The 16,565-nt window shown below is 43.0% G+C and overlaps 1 protein-coding gene across 2 annotated transcripts in view; it reads right to left on the bottom strand.

Annotated features, from left to right (window-relative positions):
- The window catches only part of LOC137355933 (heterogeneous nuclear ribonucleoprotein U-like protein 2), a 79,194-nt gene that overhangs the window by 11,739 nt on the left and 50,890 nt on the right, over positions 1–16,565 (bottom strand). For both annotated transcript variants that reach the window (XM_068021604.1, XM_068021605.1), the window contains exons 2-4: positions 2,268–2,442; positions 918–994; positions 174–313 (exon numbers count right to left, since the gene is read on the bottom strand). In XM_068021604.1, coding sequence (XP_067877705.1) covers positions 174–313; positions 918–994; positions 2,268–2,442 — 392 coding nt within the window. The remainder of the gene's footprint in view (positions 1–173; positions 314–917; positions 995–2,267; positions 2,443–16,565) is intronic.

The following is a 16,565-nucleotide window of genomic DNA, read 5'->3' as shown; positions in this document are numbered from 1 at the left end:
CCGATCCTGACTCCGAGGCAGATTTCTGCTTCCAAGTCGCTGGAGGGGACTTGGGAGCGGTTACCCTGCCCCGCAGAGACACTGCAGCTTCCCGTAACCTTTCTCCCGCTGAGATCAGCTAACGACACACATAATCGGGGTCACGCCAGAACGCAGCGGAAGCTGGTCCTTACCTTCACCTCGAAGCAGACTTTGTCCTTTGTCACTCCGTAGGTAGCCCGTGCGCCGCCCCAGAGGTAGGCAAACTTCTCGGGGGAGAGGGGCTGCCCACCGTAGCGGTCTTTGGCCACTTGGAAGTGAATATCGGAGTTATCTGTTGGGAAGAGGAGGAGGAGGAGAGGTGAAACACTCAGCACGTCCAAAGCATCAGGCTATCGGGTATGTAGATCAGCTGCGACTGAGACACAGCAAATCTGCTCTATTTAATAGAAAACAGATCACAGTAGAGACTTAAATGACCACCCCGGTGGTTCAGTTTGTAACATGGATGGAACTCGACCAGCCCTTACCACTCCCCACCCTGGAACCTGTAAGGTACAAAGTCTGTTCTGCTGGCCAATGTAAACCCCAAGCCGGTTTAATGTCCAATATGTGCAGCAGCAAACGGTGCATGCTATGAGTCCTCGAGATACGATCTTGTCGATGAAGCATCTTCGAACGGAGCCTGCTTGACCGGAATTTTTAGAAGAAAATCTATCTGGAACAAATAGCAACAAACTCACGGAACCAATTGTCTTCACGTCTTCCGATTCTCCCCCACGCCACCACCAGCTCCCCCACCCCCACCACCTTCTGCAACCCCAAAGCCATTCTTCACGATTCTGTTTACACTGGCTTGATATCAAGATTAAAAGACCATTTTTTTTTAAACTGATGGAGTAAACGTTGACCTTTGCCTCACAGAACGTCGCACTTACAGGTGTCGAGACAAACTAAACTGTCGTCAAATTCCTCTTCAGCCTCCTCCTTCCCCACAGGCACCGGGGACCTGGCCCTGTAGGGGGATCAACAGACACAACTTAGATACTGGAGCGGAAATCGGGGCACGGGGGCTCAACAAAGGGGCGGAAGAGATTCAGGGCACCATGAGTGAGAATAAGCTGAAGCTCAATTGTGGAGTAGGGGGGAGAAAAAAAAAAAGAGATGGAGCAATGATAACAGAGGAGGGCCTTTACACCGAATTTAATGCAGTGCAGCAGGCCATTCGGCTCAACTGGTCCATGCTGGCATTTACGCTCCACATGATCCCAGAGCGAGTGGCGCAGCCACTTAACATAACAAATGGATCACACAACATCGGACGTGTACATTATACTGAACGTTGGTGCTTAAACTCACCCAACGCTGGAAAGAGATTGCAGGCGTGGCTCCAAGGTAAATTAAGCGACAACCGCAAGAAAAGACTCAGGTACTTGGTACATTAAACAAACGTCACCACTTCTCCCACCCTGCCCCCTTGCCAGTTTCCTCCCCTCTTCAGCTCTCTCGCAGACACCGACTCCTCACAGAGCACATGTGCGCGGATGTGACAGGCTCTCCAAAACCACACCCGAGGCCTTTTTCCTGCACCCTCGCCTCTCTACACCAGGGCCCTGAGCCCAAGTACAGTCCAGTAGTGCCAAGATCAGGACAATCAGGTTATCAAATCCCCAGCGTTCATTCTCGGGTTCAGCTATTCAGTGTATAAAACCCACTGAGAAATCGGAGAAAACAAGGGAAAAACGTTTACTATAGTGGGTTTTTAAAAAAAAATATTTAACTTGCAAGTCGCCTATGGCATTGCCCACAACAGCGAATGAATATAACTTTTTTTTTTAATGTACACAAACAAGGGGGAGAAGGAGTTGGGAGATAGACTCAAGAAACTGGCTCGACAAAGCCATCGAGTGCAGAGGCTGCAATGGGGTGACAAATAAATCACAGGATCATTCAGCCCATTACACTGGGGCTAGCCCTTTGAAAGAGCTAGCCAATTATGCCCATTCCCCTGCCCTTTTTGCCATAGCTCAGCAATTTTTTCCCTTTCAAGTATTTAACTGGTTTTGTTTTGAAAGTTACCATTGAATCTGCTACACGAGAACAGGAATTCAACTGAAAGGGCATCAGCGGGCTAGGGATAATTGCACAAGGTGAACAAACGCGATTCAGTACCCGTTTAACATTTTTCATTTAGATTGTTAGAGGTTACAGAGAGTGTTCCTTCAAATTGAGAGTTAGGTGACTCCCCCGGCGAGGAACTAGTTTAACAGTCGCGGGAATTCTCTCACCGGTTGTAGTTTGTCTCCTCTCTGAATTCGTAGTAGCCACGCCCGCGATCCTCATGGCGTCTCTTCTGCCCACGCCGCTCGTTGTCAGACGGTCGCTCCTCACTGCCTGAAGCTCGCTCCTCGCGGCCTCCCTCTCTGGGCTCCCGCTCGCTGTTCGGTTTTCCTGCTGGCACGGCTGAAAGGAAGAGCAACAGGTTACTCTGTGAGCTCATTACGCGGGAGCTCCGAAACTACTCCCATAACAGGAGAGTGAGTGACACCGAACGAAACACATCCCCACTTCTCATTGCTCAGACTCAGCTAGAACAGAGCGACTGGGACATTCCAAACCAACAGGTTCCAGTGCCTTAAACACACATGGTTGAATCAATACAAAACTCCAAAGGCAAGTGCAGCTGCGGTAATAGTTCTTGTCCCCTCGTTGACAAAGTGTTCGTATATAGAAAATAGGTCAGAAAAACTTATTTAACTTAAAGTTTCATTCCACCCCTATCAGGTGATCAGAATACTTGACGAAGCAGGCATGAAGTGGGGACTTGCCTAGTCAGCATGGCTCAAGTGCACAGTGACCAATGGAATCATATGTATGCAAACACAAACCTCAGCTTAAAAGCAGAACCAAAATAAAAACTAAACCTGGTGCATGTCAGACAAAAACAGAGCACGGTCACTGCGATCTTTACAACGTAGAAGCACAGTACCGCAGGAAGCACCAGAAGGGAGCTGAATTGCCTTCAGAGCATCTCACTGGGACTTGCGCTGCACACATCAGAACATCATTCAAATCATTAAGCCAAAGCATTTAGGAACACACTCCCTATGTGATGTTAATCAGTTATTCAGATTGCCCCAACCATCAGTTGAATAATGCATCACTGCCAGAAGATCATCCTTCAGACACAGGCAAAGCATTAAAGGCTAAACGGGGAAAAAATGCCCTTCACACTAATACTACAGTTAGTGTAAACACAGTGAATCAGTGAGAAACCCCTTCACACTGACACTACAGTTAGTGTAAACACAGTGAATCAGAGTGAGAAACCCCTTCACACTGATACTACAGTTAGTGTAAACAGAGAGTGAATCAGAGTGAGAAACCCCTTCACACTGACACTACAGTTAGTGCAAACACAGTGAATCAGTGAGAAACCCCTTCACACTGATACTACAGTTAGTGTAAACACAGTGAATCAGTGAGAAACTCCTTCACACTGATACTACAGTTAGTGTAAACAGAGAGTGAATCAGAGTGAGAAACCCCTTCACACTGACACTACAGTTAGTGCAAACACAGTGAATCAGTGAGAAACCCCTTCACACTGATACTACAGTTAGTGTAAACACAGTGAATCAGTGAGAAACCCCTTCACACTGATACTACAGTTAGTGCAAACACAGTGAATCAGTGTGAGAAACCCCTTCACAATGACACTACAGTTAGTGTAAACACAGTGAATCAGAGTGAGAAACCCCTTCACACTGATACTAGTTAGTGTAAACAGAGAGTGAATCAGAGTGAGAAACCCCTTCACACTGATACTACAGTTAGTGTAAACAGAGTGAATCAGTGAGAAACCCCTTCACACTGACACTACAGTTAGTGTAAACACAGTGAATCAGTGAGAAACCCCTTCACACTGACACTACAGTTAGTGTAAACACAGTGAATCAGTGAGAAACCCCTTCACACTGACACTACAGTTAGTGTAAACACAGTGAATCAGTGAGAAACCCCTTCACACTGACACTACAGTTAGTGTAAACACAGAGTGAATCAGTGAGAAACCCCTTCACACTGACACTACAGTTAGTGCAAACACAGTGAATCAGTGAGAAACCCCTCCACACTGATAATACAGTTAGCGTAAACACAGTGAATCAGTGAGAAACCCCTTCACACTGATACTACAGTTAGTGTATACACAGTGAATCAGTGAGAAACCCCTCCACACTGATAATACAGTTAGTGTAAACACAGTGAATCAGTGAGAAACCCCTTCACACTGACACTACAGTTAGTGCAAACACAGTGAATCAGTGAGAAACCCCTTCACACTGATACTACAGTTAGTGTAAACACAGTGAATCAGTGAGAAACCCCTTCACACTGATACTACAGTTAGTGTAAACACAGTGAATCAGTGAGAAACCCCTTCACACTGACACTACAGTTAGTGTAAACACAGTGAATCAGTGAGAAACCCCTTCACACTGACACTACAGTTAGTGCAAACACAGTGAATCAGTGAGAAACCCCTTCACACTGACACTACAGTTAGCGCAAACACAGTGAATCAGTGAGAAACCCCTCCACACTGATAATACAGTTAGCGTAAACACAGTGAATCAGTGAGAAACCCCTTCACACTGATACTACTGTTAGTGTAAACACAGTGAATCAGTGAGAAACCCCTTCACACTGACACGACAGTTGGTGTAAACACAGTGAATCAGAGTGAGAAACCCCTTCACACTGATACTATAGTTAGTGTAAACACAGTGAATCAGTGAGAAACCCCTTCACACTGATACTACAGTTAGTGTAAACACAGTGAATCAGTGAGAAACCCCTTCACACTGATACTACAGTTAGTGTAAACACAGAGTGAATCAGTGAGAAACCCCTTCACACTGACACTACAGTTAGTGTAAACACAGTGAATCAGTGAGAAACCCCTTCACACTGATACTACAGTTAGTGAAAACACAGTGAATCAGTGAGAAACCCCTTCACACTGATACTACAGTTAGTGTAAACACAGTGAATCAGTGAGAAACCCCTTCACACTGATACTACAGTTAGTGTAAACACAGTGAATCAGTGAGAAACCCCTTCACACTGACACGACAGTTAGTGCAAACACAGTGAATCAGAGTGAGAAACCCCTTCACACTGATACTATAGTTAGTGTAAACACAGTGAATCAGTGAGAAACCCCTTCACACTGACACTACAGTTAGTGTAAACACAGAGTGAATCAGAGTGAGAAACCCCTTCACACTGACACTAGTTAGTGTAAACAGAGTGAATCAGAGTGAGAAACCCCTTCACACCGACACTACAGTTAGTGTAAACACAGAGTGAATCAGAGTGAGAAACTACATCACACCGACACTACAGTTAGTGTAAACACAGAGTGAATCAGAGTGAGAAACTCCTTCACACTGATACTACAGTGAGTGTAAACAGAGAGTGAATCAGTGAGAAACCCCTTCACACTGACACTACAGTTAGTGCAAACAGAGAGTGAATCAGTGAGAAACCCCTTCACACTGACACTACAGTTAGTGCAAACACAGTGAATCAGTGAGAAACCCCTTCACACTGATACTACAGTTAGTGTAAACACAGTGAATCAGTGAGAAACTCCTTCACACTGATACTACAGTTAGTGTAAACAGAGAGTGAATCAGAGTGAGAAACCCCTTCACACTGACACTACAGTTAGTGCAAACACAGTGAATCAGTGAGAAACCCCTTCACACTGATACTACAGTTAGTGTAAACACAGTGCATCAGTGAGAAACTCCTTCACACTGATACTACAGTTAGTGTAAACAGAGAGTGAATCAGAGTGAGAAACCCCTTCACACTGACACTACAGTTAGTGCAAACACAGTGAATCAGTGAGAAACCCCTTCACACTGACACTACAGTTAGTGTAAACAGAGTGAATCAGTGAGAAACCCCTTCACACTGATACTACAGTTAGTGCAAACACAGTGAATCAGTGTGAGAAACCCCTTCACAATGACACTACAGTTAGTGTAAACACAGTGAATCAGAGTGAGAAACCCCTTCACACTGATACTACAGTTAGTGGAAACAGAGAGTGAATCAGAGTGAGAAACCCCTTCACACTGATACTACAGTTAGTGTAAACAGAGAGTGAATCATAGTGAGAAACCCCTTCACACTGACACTACAGTTAGCGCAAACACAGTGAATCAGTGAGAAACCCCTTCACACTGATACTACAGTTAGTGTAAACACAGTGAATCAGTGAGAAACTCCTTCACACTGATACTACAGTTAGTGTAAACAGAGAGTGAATCAGAGTGAGAAACCCCTTCACACTGACACTACAGTTAGTGCAAACACAGTGAATCAGTGAGAAACCCCTTCACACTGATACTACAGTTAGTGCAAACACAGTGAATCAGTGTGAGAAACCCCTTCACAATGACACTACAGTTAGTGTAAACACAGTGAATCAGAGTGAGAAACCCCTTCACACTGATACTACAGTTAGTGTAAACAGAGAGTGAATCAGAGTGAGAAACCCCTTCACACTGATACTACAGTTAGTGTAAACAGAGTGAATCAGTGAGAAACCCCTTCACACTGACACTACAGTTAGTGTAAACACAGTGAATCAGTGAGAAACCCCTTCACACTGACACTACAGTTAGTGTAAACAGAGTGAATCAGTGAGAAACCCCTTCACACTGACACTACAGTTAGTGTAAACACAGTGAATCAGTGAGAAACCCCTTCACACTGACACTACAGTTAGTGCAAACACAGTGAATCAGTGAGAAACCCCTCCACACTGATAATACAGTTAGCGTAAACACAGTGAATCAGTGAGAAACCCCTTCACACTGATACTACAGTTAGTGTAAACACAGTGAATCAGTGAGAAACCCCTCCACACTGATAATACAGTTAGTGTAAACACAGTGAATCAGTGAGAAACCCCTTCACACTGACACTACAGTTAGTGCAAACACAGTGAATCAGTGAGAAACCCCTTCACACTGATACTACAGTTAGTGTAAACAGAGTGAATCAGTGAGAAACCCCTTCACACTGATACTACAGTTAGTGCAAACACAGTGAATCAGTGTGAGAAACCCCTTCACAATGACACTACAGTTAGTGTAAACAGAGAGTGAATCAGAGTGAGAAACCCCTTCACACTGATACTACAGTTAGTGTAAACAGAGTGAATCAGTGAGAAACCCCTTCACACTGACACTACAGTTAGTGTAAACACAGTGCATCAGTGAGAAACCCCTTCACACTGACACTACAGTTAGTGTAAACAGAGTGAATCAGTGAGAAACCCCTTCACACTGACACTACAGTTAGTGTAAACACAGTGAATCAGTGAGAAACCCCTTCACACTGATACTACAGTTAGTGTAAACGCAGTGAATCAGTGAGAAACTCCTTCACACTGATACTACAGTTAGTGTAAACACAGTGAATCGGAGAGAAACCCCTTCACACTGATACTACAGTTAGTGTAAACACAGTGAATCAGAGAGAAACCCCTTCACACTGATACTATAGTTAGTGTAAACACAGTGAATCAGTGAGAAACCCCTTCACACTGACACTACAGTTAGTGTAAACACAGAGTGAATCAGAGTGAGAAACCCCTTCACACTGACACTAGTTAGTGTAAACAGAGTGAATCAGAGTGAGAAACCCCTTCACACCGACACTACAGTTAGTGTAAACACAGAGTGAATCAGAGTGAGAAACTACATCACACCGACACTACAGTTAGTGTAAACACAGAGTGAATCAGAGTGAGAAACTCCTTCACACTGATACTACAGTTAGTGTAAACACAGTGAATCAGTGAGAAACCCCTTCACACTGATACTACAGTTAGTGTAAACACAGTGAATCAGTGAGAAACCCCTTCACACTGATACTACAGTTAGTGTAAACACAGTGAATCAGTGAGAAACCCCTTCACACTGATACTACAGTTAGTGTAAACACAGTGAATCAGTGAGAAACCCCTTCACACTGACACGACAGTTGGTGTAAACACAGTGAATCAGAGTGAGAAACCCCTTCACACTGATACTATAGTTAGTGTAAACACAGTGAATCAGTGAGAAACCCCTTCACACTGATACTACAGTTAGTGTAAACACAGTGAATCAGTGAGAAACCCCTTCACACTGATACTACAGTTAGTGTAAACACAGAGTGAATCAGTGAGAAACCCCTTCACACTGACACTACAGTTAGTGTAAACACAGTGAATCAGTGAGAAACCCCTTCACACTGATACTACAGTTAGTGAAAACACAGTGAATCAGTGAGAAACCCCTTCACACTGATACTACAGTTAGTGTAAACACAGTGAATCAGTGAGAAACCCCTTCACACTGATACTACAGTTAGTGTAAACACAGTGAATCAGTGAGAAACCCCTTCACACTGACACTACAGTTAGTGTAAACACAGAGTGAATCAGAGTGAGAAACCCCTTCACACTGACACTAGTTAGTGTAAACAGAGTGAATCAGAGTGAGAAACCCCTTCACACCGACACTACAGTTAGTGTAAACACAGAGTGAATCAGAGTGAGAAACTACATCACACCGACACTACAGTTAGTGTAAACACAGAGTGAATCAGAGTGAGAAACTCCTTCACACTGATACTACAGTTAGTGTAAACAGAGAGTGAATCAGTGAGAAACCCCTTCACACTGACACTACAGTTAGTGCAAACAGAGAGTGAATCAGTGAGAAACCACTTCACACTGACACTACAGTTAGTGTAAACACAGTGAATCAGTGAGAAACTCCTTCACACTGATACTACAGTTAGTGTAAACAGAGAGTGAATCAGAGTGAGAAACCCCTTCACACTGACACTACAGTTAGTGCAAACACAGTGAATCAGTGAGAAACCCCTTCACACTGATACTACAGTTAGTGTAAACAGAGTGAATCAGTGAGAAACCCCTTCACACTGATACTACAGTTAGTGCAAACACAGTGAATCAGTGTGAGAAACCCCTTCACAATGACACTACAGTTAGTGTAAACACAGTGAATCAGAGTGAGAAACCCCTTCACACTGATACTACAGTTAGTGGAAACAGAGAGTGAATCAGAGTGAGAAACCCCTTCACACTGATACTACAGTTAGTGTAAACAGAGAGTGAATCAGAGTGAGAAACCCCTTCACACTGATACTACAGTTAGTGTAAACAGAGTGAATCAGTGAGAAACCCCTTCACACTGACACTACAGTTAGTGTAAACACAGTGAATCAGTGAGAAACCCCTTCACACTGACACTACAGTTAGTGTAAACAGAGTGAATCAGTGAGAAACCCCTTCACACTGACACTACAGTTAGTGTAAACACAGTGAATCAGTGAGAAACCCCTTCACACTGACACTACAGTTAGTGTAAACACAGTGAATCAGTGAGAAACCCCTTCACACTGACACTACAGTTAGTGCAAACACAGTGAATCAGTGAGAAACCCCTCCACACTGATAATACAGTTAGCGTAAACACAGTGAATCAGTGAGAAACCCCTTCACACTGATACTACAGTTAGTGTAAACACAGTGAATCAGTGAGAAACCCCTCCACACTGATAATACAGTTAGTGTAAACACAGTGAATCAGTGAGAAACCCCTTCACACTGACACTACAGTTAGTGCAAACACAGTGAATCAGTGAGAAACCCCTTCACACTGATACTACAGTTAGTGTAAACACAGTGAATCAGTGAGAAACCCCTTCACACTGATACTACAGTTAGTGCAAACACAGTGAATCAGTGTGAGAAACCCCTTCACAATGACACTACAGTTAGTGTAAACAGAGAGTGAATCAGAGTGAGAAACCCCTTCACACTGATACTACAGTTAGTGTAAACAGAGTGAATCAGTGAGAAACCCCTTCACACTGACACTACAGTTAGTGTAAACACAGTGAATCAGTGAGAAACCCCTTCACACTGACACTACAGTTAGTGTAAACAGAGTGAATCAGTGAGAAACCCCTTCACACTGACACTCCAGTTAGTGTAAACACAGTGAATCAGTGAGAAACCCCTTCACACTGATACTACAGTTAGTGTAAACGCAGTGAATCAGTGAGAAACTCCTTCACACTGATACTACAGTTAGTGTAAACACAGTGAATCAGAGAGAAACCCCTTCACACTGATACTACAGTTAGTGTAAACACAGTGAATCAGAGAGAAACCCCTTCACACTGATACTATAGTTAGTGTAAACACAGTGAATCAGTGAGAAACCCCTTCACACTGACACTACAGTTAGTGTAAACACAGAGTGAATCAGAGTGAGAAACCCCTTCACACTGACACTAGTTAGTGTAAACAGAGTGAATCAGAGTGAGAAACCCCTTCACACCGACACTACAGTTAGTGTAAACACAGAGTGAATCAGAGTGAGAAACTACATCACACCGACACTACAGTTAGTGTAAACACAGAGTGAATCAGAGTGAGAAACTCCTTCACACTGATACTACAGTTAGTGTAAACACAGTGAATCAGTGAGAAACCCCTTCACACTGATACTACAGTTAGTGAAAACACAGTGAATCAGTGAGAAACCCCTTCACACTGATACTACAGTTAGTGTAAACACAGTGAATCAGTGAGAAACCCCTTCACACTGATACTACAGTTAGTGTAAACAGTGAATCAGTGAGAAACCCCTTCACACTGACACGACAGTTAGTGTAAACACAGTGAATCAGAGTGAGAAACCCCTTCACACTGATACTATAGTTAGTGTAAACACAGTGAATCAGTGAGAAACCCCTTCACACTGACACTACAGTTAGTGTAAACACAGAGTGAATCAGAGTGAGAAACCCCTTCACACTGACACTAGTTAGTGTAAACAGAGTGAATCAGAGTGAGAAACCCCTTCACACCGACACTACAGTTAGTGTAAACACAGAGTGAATCAGAGTGAGAAACTACATCACACTGACACTACAGTTAGTGAGAAAAGGCTTCACAATGACACAACAATTAGAGTAAACAGAGTGAATCAGAGTGAGAAACCCCTTCACAACGACACGACAGTTAGTGCAAACAGAGTGAATCAGAGTGAGAAACCCCTTCACACTGATACTATAGTTAGTGTAAACACAGTGAATCAGTGAGAAACCCCTTCACACTGATACTACAGTTAGTGTAAACACAGTGAATCAGTGAGAAACCCCTTCACACTGATACTACAGTTAGTGTAAACACAGAGTGAATCAGTGAGAAACCCCTTCACACTGACACTACAGTTAGTGTAAACACAGTGAATCAGTGAGAAACCCCTTCACACTGATACTACAGTTAGTGAAAACACAGTGAATCAGTGAGAAACCCCTTCACACTGATACTACAGTTAGTGTAAACACAGTGAATCAGTGAGAAACCCCTTCACACTGATACTACAGTTAGTGTAAACAGTGAATCAGTGAGAAACCCCTTCACACTGACACGACAGTTAGTGTAAACACAGTGAATCAGAGTGAGAAACCCCTTCACACTGATACTATAGTTAGTGTAAACACAGTGAATCAGTGAGAAACCCCTTCACACTGACACTACAGTTAGTGTAAACACAGAGTGAATCAGAGTGAGAAACCCCTTCACACCGACACTACAGTTAGTGTAAACACAGAGTGAATCAGAGTGAGAAACTACATCACACTGACACTACAGTTAGTGAGAAAAGGCTTCACAATGACACAACAATTAGAGTAAACAGAGTGAATCAGAGTGAGAAACCCCTTCACAACGACACGACAGTTAGTGCAAACAGAGTGAATCAGAGTGAGAAACCCCTTCACACTGACACTACAGTTAGTGTAAATACAAAGTGAATCAGAGCGAGAAACCCCTTCACACTAACACTACAGTTGTTGGAAATACAGGGTGAATCAGAGAGAGAAACCCCTTCACACTGACACTACAGTTAGTGTAAACACAAGCTGAATCAGAGTGAGAAACCCCTTCACATTGACACTACAGTTAGTGTAAACACAATCTGAATCAGAGTGAGAAACCCCTTCACATTGACACTACAGTTAGTGCAAACACAGACTGAATCAGAGTGAGAAACCCCTTCATACTGACACTACAGTTAGTGTAAACACAGACTGAATCAAAGAGAGATGTCCCTTCACACTGACACTACAGTTAGTGTAAACACAGACTGAATCAGAGTAAGAAATCCCTTCACACTGACACTACAGTTAGTGGAAAAACAGACTGAATCAGAGTGAGAAAAGCCTTCACAATGACACTACAGTTAGTGTGAACAGAGTGAATCAAAGAGAGAAGTCCCTTCACACTGACACTACAGTTAGTGTAAACACAGACTGAATCAGAGTAAGAAGTCCCTTCACACTGACACTACAGTTAGTGTAAACACAGTGAATCAGAGTGAGAAACCCCTTCACACTGACACTACAGTTAGTGTAAACAGAGAGTGAATCAGAGTGAGAAACCCCTTCACACTGACACTACAGTTAGTGCAAACACAGTGAATCAGTGAGAAACCCTTTCACACTGATACTACAGTTAGTGTAAACACAGTGAATCAGTGAGAAACCCCTTCACACTGACACTACAGTTAGTGTAAACACAAGCTGAATCAGAGTGAGAAACCCCTTCACATTGACACTACAGTTAGTGTAAACACAATCTGAATCAGAGTGAGAAACCCCTTCACATTGACACTACAGTTAGTGCAAACACAGACTGAATCAGAGTGAGAAACCCCTTCATACTGACACTACAGTTAGTGTAAACACAGACTGAATCAAAGAGAGATGTCCCTTCACACTGACACTACAGTTAGTGTAAACACAGACTGAATCAGAGTAAGAAATCCCTTCACACTGACACTACAGTTAGTGGAAAAACAGACTGAATCAGAGTGAGAAAAGCCTTCACAATGACACTACAGTTAGTGTGAACAGAGTGAATCAAAGAGAGAAGTCCCTTCACACTGACACTACAGTTAGTGTAAACACAGACTGAATCAGAGTAAGAAGTCCCTTCACACTGACACTACAGTTAGTGTAAACACAGTGAATCAGAGTGAGAAACCCCTTCACACTGACACTACAGTTAGTGTAAACAGAGAGTGAATCAGAGTGAGAAACCCCTTCACACTGACACTACAGTTAGTGCAAACACAGTGAATCAGTGAGAAACCCTTTCACACTGATACTACAGTTAGTGTAAACACAGTGAATCAGTGAGAAACCCCTTCACACTGATACTACAGTTAGTGTAAACACAGAGTGAATCAGTGAGAAACCCCTTCACACTGACACTACAGTTAGTGTAAACACAGAGTGAATCAGTGAGAAACCCCTTCACACTGACACTACAGTTAGTGTAAACACAGTGAATCATTGAGAAACCCCTTCACACTGACACTACAGTTAGTGCAAACACAGTGAATCAGTGAGAAACCCCTTCACACTGACACTACAGTTAGTGCAAACACAGTGAATCAGTGAGAAACCCCTCCACACTGATAATACAGTTAGCGTAAACACAGTGAATCAGTGAGAAACCCCTTCACACTGACACTACAGTTAGTGTAAACAGAGAGTGAATCAGAGTGAGAAACCCCTTCACACTGACACTACAGTTAGTGCAAACACAGTGAATCAGTGAGAAACCCTTTCACACTGATACTACAGTTAGTGTAAACACAGTGAATCAGTGAGAAACCCCTTCACACTGATACTACAGTTAGTGTAAACACAGAGTGAATCAGTGAGAAACCCCTTCACACTGACACTACAGTTAGTGTAAACACAGTGAATCATTGAGAAACCCCTTCACACTGACACTACAGTTAGTGCAAACACAGTGAATCAGTGAGAAACCCCTTCACACTGACACTACAGTTAGTGCAAACACAGTGAATCAGTGAGAAACCCCTCCACACTGATAATACAGTTAGCGTAAACACAGTGAATCAGTGAGAAACCCCTTCACACTGACACTACAGTTAGTGTAAACAGAGAGTGAATCAGAGTGAGAAACCCCTTCACATTGACACTACAGTTAGTGCAAACACAGACTGAATCAGTGAGAAACCCCTTCACACTGACACTGCAGTTAGTGTAAGCAAAGAGTGAATCAGAGTGAGAAACCCCTTCACACTGACACTACAGTTAGTGTCAATACAGACTGAATCAGAGTGAGAAACCACTTCACACTGACACAACAGTTATTGCAAACACAGACTGAATCAGAGTGAGAAACCCCTTCATACTGACACTACATTTCGTGTAAATACTGACTCAGTCAGAGTGAGAAACCCCTTCACACTGACACTACAGTTAGTATAAACACAGTGAATCAGAGTGAGAATCCCCTTCATACTGACACTACATTTCGTGTAAATACTGACTCAGTCAGAGTGAGAAACCCCTTCACAATGACACTACAGTTAGTGTAAACAGAGTGAAAAACCACTTCACACTGACACGACAGTTACTGTAAACACAATCTTAATCAGTGAGTAACCCCTTCACACTGACACTACAGTTAGTGTAAACACTGTGAATCAGAGTGAGAAACCCCTTTACAATGACACTACAGTTATTGCAAACACAGACTGAATCAGAGTGAGAAACCCCTTCATACTGACACTACAGTTAGTATGAACACAGACTGATCAGAGTGAGAAACCCCTACACACTGACACTACAGTTAGTGAGAAACGTCTTCACAATGACACTACAATTAGTGCAAACAGAGTGAATCAGAGTGAGAAACCACTTCACACTGACACTACAGTTCGTGTAATCAGAGAGTGAATCAGCATTAGAAACCCCTTCACACTGACACTACAGTTAGTGTAAACACAATCTGAATCAGAGTGAGAAATCCCTTCACACTGACACTACAGTTAGCGTAAACACAGTGAATCAGAGTGAGAAACCCCTTCACACTGACAATACAGTTCGTGCAACAGAGAGTGAATCAGTGATAAAATCCTACACACTGACACTACAGTTAGTGAGAAAAGTCTTCACAATGACACTACAATTAGTGCAGAGTGAGAGTGAGAAACCACTTCACACTGACACTACAGTTAGTGTAAACAGAGAGTGAATCAGAGTGAGAAACCCCTTCCAATGACACTACAATTAGCGTAAACACAGACTGAATCAGAGTGAGAAACCCCTTCACACTAACACTACAGTTAGTGTAAACACAGACTGAATCAGAGTGAGAAACCCCTTCACACTGACACTACAGTTAGCGTAAACACAGTGAATCAGAGAGGGAAACCCCTTCACACTCACACTCCAGTTAGGGGAAACAGTGAATCAGAGTGAGAAACCCCTTCAGACTGCAACTACAGTTAGTGTAAACACAATCTGAATGAGAGTGAGAAACCCCTTCACACTGACACTGCAGTTAGTGTAAGCAAAGAGTGAATCAGAGTGAGAAACCCCTTCACACTGACACTAGTTAGTGTCAATACAGACTGAATCAGAGTGAGAAACCACTTCACACTGACACAACAGTTATTGCAAACACAGACTGAATCAGAGTTAGAAACCCCTTCATACTGACACTACAGTTAGTGTAAATACTGACTGAGTCAGAGTGAGAAACCCCATCACACTGACACTACAGTTAGTATAAACACAGTGAATCAGAGTGAGAAACCCCTTCACAATGACACTACAGTTAGTGTAAACACAGACTGAATCAGAGTGAGAAACCACTTCACACTGACACTACAGTTACTGTAAACACAGACTGAATCAGAGTGAGAATCCCCTTCATACTGACACTACATTTCGTGTAAATACTGACTCAGTCAGAGTGAGAAACCCCTTCACAATGACACTACAGTTAGTGTACAGAGTGAATCAGAGTGAGAAACCACTTCACACTGACACGACAGTTACTGTAAACACAATCTGAATCAGTGAGTAACCCCTTCACACTGACACTACAGTTAGTGTAAACACAGAGTGAATCAGTGAGAAACCCCTTCACACTGAAACTACAGTTAGTGTAAACACTGTGAATCAGAGTGAGAAACCCCTTTACAATGACACTACAGTTATTGCAAACACAGACTGAATCAGAGTGAGAAACCCCATCACACTGACACTACAATTAGCGTAAACACAGACTGATCAGAGTGAGAAACCCCTACACACTGACACTACAGTTAGTGAGAAACGTCTTCACAATGACACTACAATTAGTGCAAACAGAGTGAATCAGAGTGAGAAACCACTTCACACTGACACTACAGTTAGTGTCAACAGAGAGTGAATCAGAGTGAGAAACCCCTTCACAATGACACTACAATTAGCGTAAACACAGACTGATCAGAGTGAGAAACCCCTTCACACTGACACTACAGTTAGTGTAAACACAGACTGAATCAGAGTGAGAAACCCCTTGACACTGACACTAAAGTTAGTGTAAACACAATCTGAATCAGAGTGAGAAACCCCTTCACACTGATACTACAGTTAGCGTAAAC

This window comes from Heterodontus francisci, chromosome 44 (genome assembly GCF_036365525.1).
Source record: "Heterodontus francisci isolate sHetFra1 chromosome 44, sHetFra1.hap1, whole genome shotgun sequence".
In the NCBI taxonomy this organism is placed as follows: domain Eukaryota; kingdom Metazoa; phylum Chordata; class Chondrichthyes; order Heterodontiformes; family Heterodontidae; genus Heterodontus; species Heterodontus francisci.
Note: the sequence above shows the minus strand (reverse complement) of the source record. Positions and strands in the feature narration are given on the sequence as shown.